Consider the following 13810-nt stretch of genomic DNA (forward strand, 5'->3'; position numbering starts at 1 on the left):
AAAATCAGACGAAAGCCCAGGAGTCGTACGAGTTCATCGACAGCATTACAGACAGGGCAGGTGTCCAGGTGTATGATGAACTCACCTAAGGAGGTGATGCTGATGGTTTCACAGGATTCGAAGAGGAGTGAGGAGCGCAGGTCGGCCACGGCGGGGGGTCTCCTGGGAGTGAGCTGGGGGGTGTAGGACTGCCTTGGCTGGAAAAAAGGTAATCCAACACAGATCCTCAGCTGATGAAAAACAGCAGGTTCAAAGGGGCTTTTCAGAGATTGTGCAGGCCTTGGTGTTTAGTAGCTAGTCTACAGGAAACCCTAAAACTGGTACAGAACAGTGTATATAGTAAACAATATTCAATGTCTAAACAAGGGCAATGTCAAAATAATATCTCGTAGCATTCAGTCATTAAGCTGACACTTTGCTGGCACCAGTGACAGCAATTATTACATAAATTATGAGATATTGTAGAAATGTAAATGAGCAGGTAGGGTTTAGGCATCTTGCCAAAGGACCTGCAGGTAGACTGTGGGTGTTGGCGTTTGGCCCAAAAAGCATTGCAGCCAGGACGCCAAAAACCGGGTGGGGACCCTCGGGTCGTGGGTTACCTTGGAGGTGGTGGTGCTGCGTGGGGCTGCCCGGCTCTCGGGCAGAGGGATGCTGTCGACCAGCTCCAGAACACCCCGGACCCGGTCGTCAGAGATACGCAGCGACAGCAGCGGGAGCTCCCCCGAGATCTTGAACCTTGAATAATCAATCAATCAATCAGTTAATCCTTCACAGATTAATACAATACAAGACATGGATACAAAGAATTACACACTCATTCGATATTTCCTGTTATCGTTGTCAGATCAAAAATATATTTAACCATGTTAACATTTCTGCTCCAACTCACAGGAAGCCTGAACCTATCCCAGCTAATTATCAGCTTAACTATATATAGATAAAGAGCAGGGAGGCACCTTGAACAAACACACCATTCTCGATTCAGACTCAGCAATTAAGAGTGACCCAATTTTATACTTGGAGGCAGACTTGCCTTTTCTACATAATCCTTGCATTAAGAATCTCAAGTGTGCATTTTTGTATCGTCTTGTCCAAGGGATGACCTGCTGCTGTACACGTGGTCATTCAAACAATGTGGCCCAATGTGTATTCCCAGAGGATGGGGAGAGTCCCAGGTCTTACTTGGCCATGCGGGAGTCTGTGACCACCATGGCCCGGCTGAAGATCACCTTCAGGTCCACGGGCTCCAGGATGTGGAGGGAGGAACGCTTCTGTTTACGAGCCCTCTTCCAGTCACCGTCTGATCACAAGGCAGAGGGTTGGAAACCCATTGAATTTATAACTGTTGATGGGTGATGGAACTTCTGATTCTCTGTTTGATTAGATTACACTTTTTTGTTATGGATTATTGTATTCCCTTTGGGGATGGATTTTTCTTGGTAGCCATGAAACAAGTATTATTTTCTCCGTGCATTGACACTTCTGTGATCCATTTTTCTCTGGAAGCCAGTTACACAAGAAAAAAGTGACTACCGGTACTCCTAATATTTAAAAAGAGTCATCAGAACAGATGTGTGCGTGCGTGCGTGCATGCATGTGTGCGTGCGTGCGTGTGTCCGTGCGTGCAAATACCTGGTTTGCTATATAGGAACTGCAAGTTGGTGAGTTGAATGTTGAAGCTGTCATAAGCCCTGGACATGATGTCTTCAATGGTGCTGCTTCCCACACAGAGCTGAGGCAGGTCCTTCTTACTCATACTGGTCATCTGCCAAAACAGGTCACATAAAGGTTCAATGACCCCAGTGTGTTTTTTATTTTTTCACGTCAACCACTTTCCCTTTCGTTTGGTTACCTTGAAGTGACCGAGATCCAGCAGCATGATGTTCTGTGTGGCGTCATAAAAGCCAGTCTGGGGTATGATGACGTAAGACGCCATCAGGTTCACATTCAGATCCAGGACCTTCTGGGTCTCGATGACATACATCAACCCTGGTAGGAGAAATGGAGACAGACGTACAAAAATTGTTATGTATAATGATAACAGAAAAAAGGGATACACACTCAAAATGTTATGTGTTGCTGTTTAGCCCCTCAGTTAGCACATACATTCATATTTCCTTGGTTGAACATTTTAATTCCACCAAATCTGAAAGTAGACACCGTAAAAATCTGTGCTTTTCTATTGAATTTGCCGTGTGTTTCCCACCAGTTGATGTCCGATCTCTGAACTGCTCCAGTTTCATCAGAGTAGCGTTGGTTAGCTCGTCTAGCTGCAGGTCATCAGGCGGCATGAAGAACGCCGACATACTGTTCACTGTGGACTGCACACACAGAAACACAGACGTAAACACACACATACACCAGAAAGATAGACTGACAAGACACACACACCATATTAAGATGACTCTAAAAATAATGATGGAAAGTGAGTCAGACAATTCAAACAAAATAAATGATTGAATCGTTTCGACAAAATTATTAAAAGAAAACCTGTTGGATCAGTGCATTACGATACGCTATACACCTGAACACACACACACACACACACACACACACACACAACTCACAGCGTCGTAGATGATCTCCAGAGGTTGGGACTCAACGCGTAGCCGCTGGTCGGCGCTCTGGTCCATGGGGTTGGTCTCAAACAGGAAGCTGAGCAAGGGGGTGCCCGTTGCCATGGAAGCCTTCCTGGACGACAGCAGGGTGGGGGCTGGCCGGTCCCCCGCCAGGCCAGTGACCTCAAACAGCTTGAGCTTGGCTTCTAATCTGGACACAGCAACAACACAGTCACAACCAGGTTCAATAATATGTCAGCATATCCTATTGGGTTCATAAGTACAGAGCTGAAATAGGTTCATAATATTGGATATTAAACTGAGATTTTTTTCTGGTGCATTGATCCAAAACAATGTCTTAGCATTATTAGAAAGAACATTTACCGACATTGCCTTCTGAAAATTCAAAGCTATCAGACATTATTATCTAAATAAATATGTCAATGTAGACAGCCTTGAGCTGCCTCTGCCTGCTCCTTAATGAAAATTATCTGAATTTACGGTCAGCCCTTTTGGATAAAAGCATCTTCTAAATACCAGAGTATAACCATGAAATATGAACATACTTGATGGCTTGAGCTCCGGGTCTCTGTGTGAGCATGGAGTTGAGCGTCTCCACTGTCAGCTTGAGGACTTCATCCTTGTCCTTTTTCTCTTTGATGGACAAGGACAGTTTCTCTAGATGGAAGTTCACCTTCATGTCCTCAAACTACAAAAAGAGAAGACGTTCATTCTTATAATAATTAACAAAAAATCACTGAGTGAAAGATAGAAATATATATTTTGAAGTAAGGTAAGATCATCATTGAAATCTTTAAATGTTAAATTCTTTATATTGCCTTGTTTTTTTATTATTACTTTTTTTTCGGTGATTGCTTTTTGTGTTTCTCATAAACTTTTATTTCAATTATTAACTATAAACTTTCACTTATATACGCACCATGACTAATTCCTTGTGCATGAAAGCTAACCTGGCAATAAATCCTTTGCAATTGTAATTTTGTATTACAGTAGACAACTTTTGAATGCAAATTTTCTTTGCCATAGAACTCACATTCTTTGGCAGGTTGGGATTGACGGCTGTCTCGCTGTAGCCAATGGCAGTGTAGAGTTTGTTCTTCTCAGCAGGGGTCATAATTCTGTCAAAACCTTCAGCAGAGACACAATTTTACAAAGTCATTAAGAAGAAACTTTCATCCAAATCTAATAAAAAAAAAAAAAGCCATTAATGAGCAAGTAAGTGTTATGCCTCTTGCTCAGGGATAGCAACCGATAGACCGCAAACCTTTCTGCTGGGATCAAACCCCTTACCCCAAGCGACTATAAAGCCCCTGACCACACGGTAGACACATTTTGTAAATAATAATCTATCAATAATGGATTGTTGTTATCCATGAAAAAATATTAAAGAAAGAAACTCTGATTAGAGGCTTGATGTACCCATGAAGAAATACGTGCATTTACTTCATAAATGACCCCATTATTCCTAAAATACTAGCATAATAATAAAAATAGTGGTTATTTGTGTACCTCCGGTGTCCACCTCTTTAGGCTGTTCAGGGTCCTCTGCACCCCAGTTCCACGCCCAGCTGATCCAGCCCTGGCTCTGCTCCTCCTCCACCTTCATCCCAGGCCGGTAAATACACAGCCCTGCTTTACTTGCCTTTGGAAAATGAGTCAAAATGTCAGGCCATGGCCAAGAGATTACATAGAGAGCATACATACAGCATTGCTTATGGTGAAAAACCTAAAGCAAACACTGCACTACAATGAAAATAATATATAAATAATATAATTTGCGTTACTATAAAGATATATATAAAAAAAAAAGATTGAGTGTGAATGTGAATGTGTGTGTCTTAGGTTCTGATGGAAATGGTGATGAGAAAGCTTGGGCTGGTGTAAGCGTTACCTCCATCTCAGCCTGCTGTCTGGCCAAGGTGATATTGAAAATATCTAGCGTCTTCTCCGGCCCCTACAAGACAAAATCAATCACAGCTCTTTGCAGACCATGGCCACTCCTGCCAAACGCACCAATTACTTAACGTCCATCATTAGTTCCAGCAGAAAGGCTCTTCTGTCCGGTGTAGAGCGGAAATTATGGACTGCGTGGAATACAATACAACTGTTTTCAGCTGTAAATATTTCAAGTCGTTAATAATTAAATAAAAACATTGCCTGTATGGTTTATCTAACAGTCCTCTTTCTTCCTTTATAATATTTTTTTCTATAATCCCTAAATTTAATCTAACCAGGCACATCATTATTATGATCCATGACACACTTTATACTTCAATGGGTTGAGCATGTATGGATTTTTATCAGAAAAGCATAAAATAATAGTACATAATGAAGTGCTACTATATGCCGAAAGTCTTCTCACTGATAAACATTTCCATTGACTCAAAACTATGGATCTTGATGTTCCATAGTTTTGTATACTGGTGCATGATAGGTGCTTGCACTTAGCAGGCAATTACAGATTCCCAGTGGTGTCAGTGTAAGCATGGCTCACGTGCACATCAGTGTATCAGGGTCAACTTTCAGCCCATTAACGGATGGAAGCATGTCAACAACGTTTGTTATGGTTGAGTGGCGTTGCATCGTCAAGAATGATGTTGAGTCTAATCCCAATTAGTAGATGTTCTAATTGGGATTCATTTACGGAGTCTATATGAACTAATACGGGAAGATTCACCCAAATAATCAGTTGTATGAGGAAATGTGCAAAAAGTATTAGGTTTCAAAGATCAGAGAGAAATCATATGATCCCTAGTTATACTCGTGAATAAGAGAGAGGCAACATTATTGCCTCTCCCACAATTATTACACATTCATGCAAATGACGAGCAGGTAGGGGGTAGACACCTTGCTCAAGGGCAGTCAAAGTCAGTCAAGTGGAGGATAGAACCCAGGTGACCGAACCCAGGGGGGAATATAACCCAGTACCGTTGGCCTAGGTCCTCCTACCTCCAGGTCTTTGAGCAGCTCCTCGCTGGGTTTCCTGCTGGTGATCTTCAGCTTGTACAGGTCTCGGTAGCCCTTCACCGTGCAGCGGTGCTGCCGGATGTGTTGCCATGACCACATGTGGAGGCGGGGCTTCACGTCAACCTCCAGCACACCTGTGATGACGTAGCGCCACCTGGACACGCCCACAGACAAATGAACAAACACTCAAACAGACATACCGTATTTTCCGGACTATACGTCGCTCCCGAGTATTAGTCGCATCAGTCAAAAAATGCTCCATGACGAGGAAAAAAACATATATACGTCGCATCGGTGTATAAGTCGCATTTATTTTTAAACATTTAAACAAGAACGTTTAGTCTGGAGAGACTGAATAAAATTGCAATAGCAATATAGGTGTGTCGGTCCCACTCGTAGTTCTGAGAGTATACCGAATTCAGTGACACCGGGATTCCACCGGACGCGTATGCGCCGCGGTCCTAAACCTGAGCGCGGAGGGCTCCAGTTTTCGCTGGCCAAGTCATGCGCTGTGATATGTGTGACAGCTATGTTGCACAACATTGCAGCTAAGGCTGGGGTAGCTTTGGTTGAACCGGAGAACATTGAGGACGATGACGACGAGAATATAATTTATTCGGTGGTGCAGTAGGCTTGCAGCGTTCAGTTGTAGGCCTAATGAATGACGGTGCCATCTTGCGGCCGAAGATTATGTACGCACAATTTTGGCATACAAGTCGCTTCGAAATATAAGTCGCAGGGCAAGCCAAACTACAAAAAAACCGCGACTTATAGTCCGGAAAATACGGTATGCACACTGCTTGTAGGACTGATTCAAAACAACCCCTTAATAGTTAAGTTAAGATATTGCATTAAAAAAATATATAGTTTCTAATTGAAAGTTTGTCTCAAAGTGAAACTGAAAGTGTTTACTGACCATATATGGGTGTTTGAGTGAACATGGACGTCCGGTCTGTACTTCCGGTATGGCAGATTCCGCGACATCAGATCCACGGAACCCAGGAGCTCCAGAATGCTGATGTACTAGAAGGAATACAAGCACAACATTAAACCTTTTCAGTCTGAGAATGGATGTGGATCACTTATCTTGCACACACAATACAATGAAGTGAGATAGACTACTCGTGAGGTTGCCTTCCCAAAAGTCCCAGCAAGTGCTCTTATTCTCACAATTCCTCTCTAACTATAGTATCACTATAGTCTGGCTATTGCCAGACCAAGCTCAATCGTAGATTTAGTCTGGGGAAGCTGCCATCATTTTCTTCAGCACAAGAGGCGTGATCAACGCGCCTAGTTCAACTGACACTGTAAGCGATTGGCTGCTTGCCGTCGCTTCCCTTGTGTTATTGTGGTCGTTATTGTGTTAAACCAGCCAATAGCGACGCTAAGGGGAAAAGCCAGCTTGGTTATTTGCTCCCGCAAAAAACGGATTGGAAGCAGAAAGAAATCTACCGCTCTTCTACAGACCCTTGTGCAGGGCAAACCCAAATCGCCAACAGAACAGGCGGGGCTACCCATTCTAGTATCTCTATGCATGTATGGATTAAACGGGGGTATTAGCATAGTAAACATATCGATTATGTTAAATTTATGATTGTTTGACGCTATAATCGAAATCGCAATCAATTTTTTTTGCCAGCCCTAATGTAAACATAGCCATGAGGAATGGTTCTGTCTTTACGGGGTGGTTGAAACAGAAGAAAAGTGTTTTGGACTACAGCAGAAAGAAAAAAACATGTTCATCGGTTCTTCTTCATGTAAATCTTAACAAAGCATAAGCTTCGTCTTTGACTTGCAACAAAATAAATCCCTACTCTATTACCCATCCTCATCCTTCACTCCAACTCCTCTACTCATCTCATTGATAAATAATAAATACAGGGGATGGTCAGTATGATGGTTGGCTATTTGACTCCCAGTGGAACGGTACTAGGTTTGATCCGAGTGTCGAACAAGAGGCCAAATTCTGCCTGCTCCCTATTGACAAGCCTTTAGATTGGGTGTAAGTCACTTTGGATAAAAGAAACCAACTAGATGCCTTCGCCACAACATCAGTTCACCTGGTCCCTGTTCAGCTCAAAGGCCACCTCTCGGAGATTGACCACCAGGTCCACTTTGGGAGACGAGAAGTCCACGTCGGACCTGGGATTCATCCGGAGTTTAGCATCTGCTGTGATGGGCCGGAAAACTGTGGACCAAGAGCAGCGGAGAAGAACACATATATTGAATTTACACATCATTCAATTCCATGTTTGGTATGGAAATATATATTTAGGCTGCATAGTTCTATATTTATTTAGATGTTGCAGGTATTCGGCGGCTGAATCGTGTCTTACCAATACATTTTGGAAAATCTTGAAGCTGTTTAACCTAGTATGCTACCAGACTAACTCAGGAGTTCAACTAAAGACACTTACTGAAGTCATGGCTGACGTCGAGAGAGCTCTCGAGTTCAATGCTCTTCTGAAGACACCGCTGAAGGAAGTACAAAAATATATAGCATAAGATTAAGATATTAAACTGACGGATTTACACTCTAAACACACGCTATCTAGTTGCTTTACTCTTTACTCTTCCAAACCCATTACATCAATTGGTGTTGGTAAGAGAACTAAATATTTATTCTACTCAACAAGAAATCACAGATTCCATGCTACTATCTCATTAACAGCCTCGTGTCACTAAATGATCGCATGCTGACAATCCCATGTCCTCTTGGTCAGCAACGATGTCATGCAGACTGATGCCATGTCATCAACACTTGCCACATGACATTGGAATTGAGGGAAAGTGTTCCCCAAGCTTCCTACATACAGTGAATAAAAGAAGCCTCTCTGCGTTTCTTATGGTGTACAATGGGAACACGAGAGGACCTCATGGCTCTTTGTGGAACACAGAAGGACACAGAGTCATTCTGTCAGGCAGCAGGGAAGCACAGGCAGGAATTACATCCATCAATTATTTCTGACTACAAGCTGAGCAAGAATTCTGAAGAAGGTGAAACTCGTTTGTGGACTCTTTAGGGAAGACCAGCAGAAAGACTAATACACTGGTCTAATGAGCGTGGATCCATTTCTATGCATTTGCTCTTAGGTGAAATAATAATGTTGAGTTTCAAAACAGTTCAGAGCCTTGAAATCCAACATGAAATAGAGAATACAACAAAGCTCCTCCGAAGGCAAGATGCGACAGGTTTGACAGCATCACAAATGCCTGCCTGAGTATAAGCTATTGCTGACTCACCAAAGCCTCTTCTGGACCATGGTTGGAGAAGAGCAAGGAGTTCACATTCCAGTAGGCAAACAAGCTGTCGAGCTGCACCAACTGAGAAGAGATCCAAGATAAAACCGTTAGAATAACTACTGTGGTGCACATACCCAAACTGACTCTGATAAACGATAACGATAACAATGATTTGTTATCGTTTTTGAATATGAATACAAATAAAAAATGTAAATAAATGGACACAAAGATTTTTGGATCGTGATCCTGCTCAAAGTTTTTTACAAAGTCCTGATATTACGCCAGGTTGTCACACCCACAAAACTAAATGAAAACAAAGCTAAGCTATGTTTAATCAACCGTAACTGGCTGCTCTACCTTAAAGAAGAGCTTGGCCTTCTCATCCAAGAGGCAGCTGTTCCAGTTCTCATCGGTGGTCTTTGACAAGCAGACAGAGTGGACCAAGTTAGACAAAGGTACAGGCATATAACTGACACACATGCAACAAAGTCATTTGGAGATTAGAACGCTTCAGTCGGATATACAAGACGTCATTACATGGAGGCTGAGGTTTTTGAGTGACACTCCGAATGACAGAGGACAATTTGGGTTGGTGACCTGAGAAAATAAAACGAAGAGAGGTTAGCCTGACTTGCCTGGTTGTTAATCTTGCTTTGGGATTTCTGGGTGCATTTTGAGTGAAATACTCACATCATCCTCGTAGCGGACATGGATGTTGGATATCTTGACCTGCACATTTTTAATGACCTGTGTGACCAACTTCTCAACAAAAGTGTCCTGCTTTTCAAGTTTAGGGTCCTCTGTAAAACACAAGAACTTTTATTATACTTACACTACATAAGACATAAATGTATTATGTAGTGATATTTTTTTCAAATTAAAACTAAGCTATAAATAAGCATGATTTATGCTGTTTACGCTGCTTTATCAGTTCAGGATTTAGATACTTTTATAGTGTGAATAGTTTAAACATAAATTACATCCTTTATATAGGTCTCAAACGAATTGTCCCTTTAAGTTATTTTCACAGTGTCCCTTGGTAACAACTACAGGACTACAGCAAGATTGTTGTGTCTTGACTTGTGTCTTGGGACCTGTGTGAGCTAGAGCTGCTAGTCTAAAAGTAAATCGCAGGTCAAACCATAGAAGCATGGGTTTGAGTTCTGCTGTATGAGAATGTGTACATTTTCCTCTGCTATCATCACGGCCAGGAAACATCTACTATGCATTTTGTGATCTTGAGGCCATTTCATCCATTCATCCTCTCATCCCAGACCGATTCTTTGATCCATCATCCTGATATTCAGATGACCCTCTGACCTTGTTCAGCAGCCTTCTGCTTGGTCTCCTCTATCCGCTGGAGCTCCCTTTGACGAGCCTCTTGCAGCTGCTTTTCCTCCTTCTCCGCGTCATACTTTATACCTGGAGAAAACATAGATTGTAATGGTGAAGTATCGTTCAGAGCCAAATTTCTAACAATCCATTTTGTCATCAGAAGGGTCAAAGCAACTTGACATGGAGGTCCACCTGTGCAAGACTTGTTGTTTTCTTATTTATTTTTCCTTCTTTGTTCTTTTTTTTTGGTGTGAAACTGAGGCCCAATCCCATTTCTACCCCTTACCCCTTCCCCTTACCCCTTCAAAACAAGGGGGAGGGGTAAGGGCAAGTGGTAAGGGGTAGAAATGGGATTGGGCCTAAAAGTTAAGTGAAAAGCTTGCATGGACACACTAAGATTATTCAAACCAGGCATGCAAAAGCATACAAAACACCAGCAGCAGGAGAAATGGAGCGGACACTGGAATAGCTAGTTGACACTGTGAGGGTCTAAAGAAATAGTGAAAGCAATGCAGGTTGATATTACACATCCTACTGAGTACAGTAAGAGGTGCTACAAGCATCATGTTTTTGATCTAGCGTATCTTTATTAAAAAGCACAAACTATTCATAGATGTTTTGGTAGTTCAATTGATTAGATGTTAGTTTTCTGACTGCGCATAGGTTCATCAAGAGGAAGTGCTCTTACTGGCTGTGGGCACAACGAGCAGGTAGACACCATCCAATGTAGCCTCCACAGATTGAGTGTACAAGTTCTTCCATGGGATCTTTAGCTCTAGCCGACCTGTTTAAAAGGAAAAGACCAGGGTGAAACCAAGGTTTGTGTCAAATATTCAAAGCGGCGTGAAAGAAACTCTGAAGCTAGAATATTACCTATGTGCCCCGCTTTAACTTTGAAAGGAATGTCGAGTTGACTCTGAGGAAAAAAAAAGGCAACACACATAGGATCACCTGCAATGCCATCGAGTGCATTGTATTAAAATTGACATTTGTTCTTATAACATAAGAAAAATTTTAACGTATCAACTTACCAAGGCATTTTCCTTGATTTCCAAATTTCTAAGAATGGCATCACCTGAAGTTAGGGAATGCAAAGGATCGCGACATCATCAATCGTTCTTCTAATCCCCTCAAGCAAATAGACGTGAATCACTTCGAAGCAAACGGATTGCAAGCGACATAAGCAACGTTGTGTTACTGGAGTCTCAGAATGGCAGTTGTGTCAATAGACCTTTAGAGCTAAAAGTTGTATGGTATTAAGGTGTGTGATGTGTACAGTGGGTTTTCTCTTTGCCTAGGGCAACAGTTGGATCTTTCTGAATCACAAATCGTAATGCTCCTTTGAGAAAAACAAAAAATCCTTAAATTTATATAGACATCCAATGCGCAGTACATAGTGATTGTGTATATGTGTTTGAGGGGGATATAACACCTTTCACTAGCAAATAACCACCTTTGGGTCACTTATGTCTGAGTGAATGACAGAGAGACAGGGAGAGAGACAGATAGGGAGAATACATAACCTTTGGTTGAAAATAGCTGCAATGTGTGGGTGACATAAAAGCAATGACATCAATAAAAGACCTTTAGAAGCTTTCATGACTCACACATCAACTGAATGCTGCCTTAATTTAACATTGTGGAAGGACAGTATTATGAAAGCAAAGAAAGCACAACTAGGGTTCTCTCTCTTTGTTGTCTTGTTGTATCCCTCCAGTTAATTGGGCTTTAACCAGAAGTGCTAATAAAGATATGTTAACTAGGCTGTAATATTCCATTCAGTGTCTAAAAACAAGGGATACTTGATGATGCCAGGAAATAGAAGTGAAACATCAGATGCTGTACAGTAGCCAATTATTCATGTTTACAACACGCTCTAGGCCATTTAACTAGTTCAGAGAAACAGCAAATATGGTATTCAATTTCCATTTCGGGGTTTTGTGTATTTTCTCTATTATTACTATTATCACTAGCCATGAGATAGATAGGTCATAATATTGCATCTGAAATGAGACCCTTTATTACCATGGAGGGGCAGATGCAAGCTGCCTCTTAGAATTTGAAAGATGTGTCAGCGACAACCACTAAGTAAGCTTTTGCTCTAATCCTAAACTTGGGCCACATGGTGTGTGTGTGTGCGTGTAAAAAAGCAGACAAGGGCAAGGCATTGTTGAAGTCGAGGACACAACATTCGGAGCAAGTCCTAACCTGGCTTTATGATGGGTGTGACATTATTTCGTAAATCCCCCATGACTAAAATATTAAAATCAATAGGAAACAACGTATATGCCACTTTTTTGGCTAGCTCCAGTTTAACCACCATCTATGCCATGCTTGAACCGATCTGAGCGAGGTCATTATTGACATATATACAGAGGTATAGTGGCACTCTTACAAACACGCCTGTTAGCTTACGATGGTTAGCCACAGTTAGCTAGCTTGGCCAACGAACGAGTGAGCGGCTACAGCAGTGAGATGTGGACTATAAGATTACCTCCCCATATGCCGAGCTTGAGTTGTGAGCTATCGAGGTTGACAACGTAGTCTCCTAAAAACCTATTGAGGACGTCCACCACCACACTTTCGAAAACCATTTTGGCGGATCCTTCACGTCACTGTCACCATGTTTACATTCGGTGAACTCGGGTGACAGCTGCTCTGGTTTCCTGAATTATCCGACGTCAGATCAAGACGCCGTCCCGGGGGGCGGGGCCTCGGGGTCGAGCTGTCAACCTTTTCACAACAAAGGCCCTCTTGTGCCCAAGATTATGTTGTGATAGAAAATGAACGTATTCCATTCAAATATATTATAAACAGTAAAGGTCAAAGTAAAAGGGTTGGGGTGATAATGAAGCCATTGTACAATAGAGTTGCATTTATTGTTATTTGAAACAAAGACAAAGTAATATTTTACTACATTATGTTCACCATATGTGCCCGGTTCCTGACGTTTCAATAGTCTTGACGAAGACTATTAAAACGCCTCTGTACGTAGCACGTTAAACACAATTTTGAATTAGCATTTTATTATCAGGACAAATCAATCATCGTTTTTACGTGCAGTTGTATAATGCTGCTAACGACACTATGTGAGTGTAGCCTCTCATAGGTCTAACAATAGCATGCCATCTTCTTACATAATATTTCCTCTTTGTTACTTCTTGGTGGTATACTACTTCATTCATAAACAGATATTTACTATTACAAGTGTTTCATAATTTCACATTTATAACAAAATGTAACAGCACGACACCACATTTCTTTTTTTTACAAAAATACATTTCTAGGCTAGCTTTATAATGCGCTTAATGTCTATTGGACCTCAGAAGGGAGTAGCTGGCTGAGTGGTCTTAGGACTACTGCCCTTACCGCCCCTCGTCTCAGCGTTCCCGAAGCAGACCTATCCATCACCTTCAACCTCAATTCCAGCACCGAAAGGGTCTCCTCACTCAGCTCTGTGAAGAAGAAATCCTCGTTAAACACAGGGTGGCTACAGTTCCTGATGGTGGCACTCTTCTGAAGCTGCAGCTTCCCCGGGACCAGACACAGGCTCAAAGCGCAGCTCAAAGGTCGTTGGTCCGCATCATCCCGCATGAGGCCCTCCACCGACACCACCCGGACTCGTACTGTGAAGGTGCCTGAAGTGGAGGAGGAGGAAGTGGAAGAGGAGAGTGGCAACGGAA

At 42.2% G+C, this 13810-nt stretch overlaps 2 protein-coding genes across 7 annotated transcripts in view; both read right to left on the minus strand.

The window, feature by feature from the left end:
• Positions 1–12808, minus strand: part of vps13a (vacuolar protein sorting 13 homolog A) — a 41088-nt gene extending 28280 nt beyond the window's left edge. For 3 of the 6 annotated variants that reach the window (XR_009526252.1, XM_060054094.1, XM_060054093.1), the window contains exons 1-24: positions 12622–12808; positions 11159–11202; positions 11001–11043; positions 10816–10911; positions 10113–10214; positions 9483–9592; positions 9330–9389; positions 9150–9209; positions 8793–8873; positions 7967–8024; positions 7610–7737; positions 6466–6572; positions 5532–5703; positions 4474–4536; positions 4092–4224; positions 3616–3710; positions 3128–3270; positions 2571–2772; positions 2210–2324; positions 1856–1992; positions 1636–1768; positions 1186–1303; positions 603–738; positions 86–197 (exon numbers count right to left, since the gene is read on the minus strand). Coding sequence is in view for 5 of the 6 variants with exons in the window: in XM_060054094.1 (XP_059910077.1) it covers positions 86–197; positions 603–738; positions 1186–1303; positions 1636–1768; positions 1856–1992; positions 2210–2324; positions 2571–2772; positions 3128–3270; positions 3616–3710; positions 4092–4224; positions 4474–4536; positions 5532–5703; positions 6466–6572; positions 7610–7737; positions 7967–8024; positions 8793–8873; positions 9150–9209; positions 9330–9389; positions 9483–9592; positions 10113–10214; positions 10816–10911; positions 11001–11043; positions 11159–11202; positions 12622–12721 (2548 nt within the window). In the remaining variant the exon portion in view is untranslated. The remainder of the gene's footprint in view (positions 1–85; positions 198–602; positions 739–1185; positions 1304–1635; positions 1769–1855; positions 1993–2209; positions 2325–2570; positions 2773–3127; positions 3271–3615; positions 3711–4091; positions 4225–4473; positions 4537–5531; positions 5704–6465; positions 6573–7609; positions 7738–7966; positions 8025–8792; positions 8874–9149; positions 9210–9329; positions 9390–9482; positions 9593–10112; positions 10215–10815; positions 10912–11000; positions 11044–11158; positions 11203–12621) is intronic. The other 3 variants (XM_060054091.1, XM_060054092.1, XM_060054090.1) reach the window with 1 other exon arrangement.
• Positions 12809–13002: 194 nt separating this feature from the next.
• Positions 13003–13810, minus strand: part of LOC132459034 (C2 calcium-dependent domain-containing protein 4C) — a 2627-nt gene continuing 1819 nt past the window's right edge. Inside the window, exon 2 of the mRNA XM_060053420.1 lies at positions 13003–13810. This exon is cut by the window's right edge and continues 981 nt beyond it. Coding sequence (XP_059909403.1) covers positions 13440–13810 — 371 coding nt within the window. The 3' untranslated portion in view covers positions 13003–13439.

Source organism: Gadus macrocephalus, chromosome 6 (assembly GCF_031168955.1).
Source record: "Gadus macrocephalus chromosome 6, ASM3116895v1".
Classification (NCBI taxonomy): domain Eukaryota; kingdom Metazoa; phylum Chordata; class Actinopteri; order Gadiformes; family Gadidae; genus Gadus; species Gadus macrocephalus.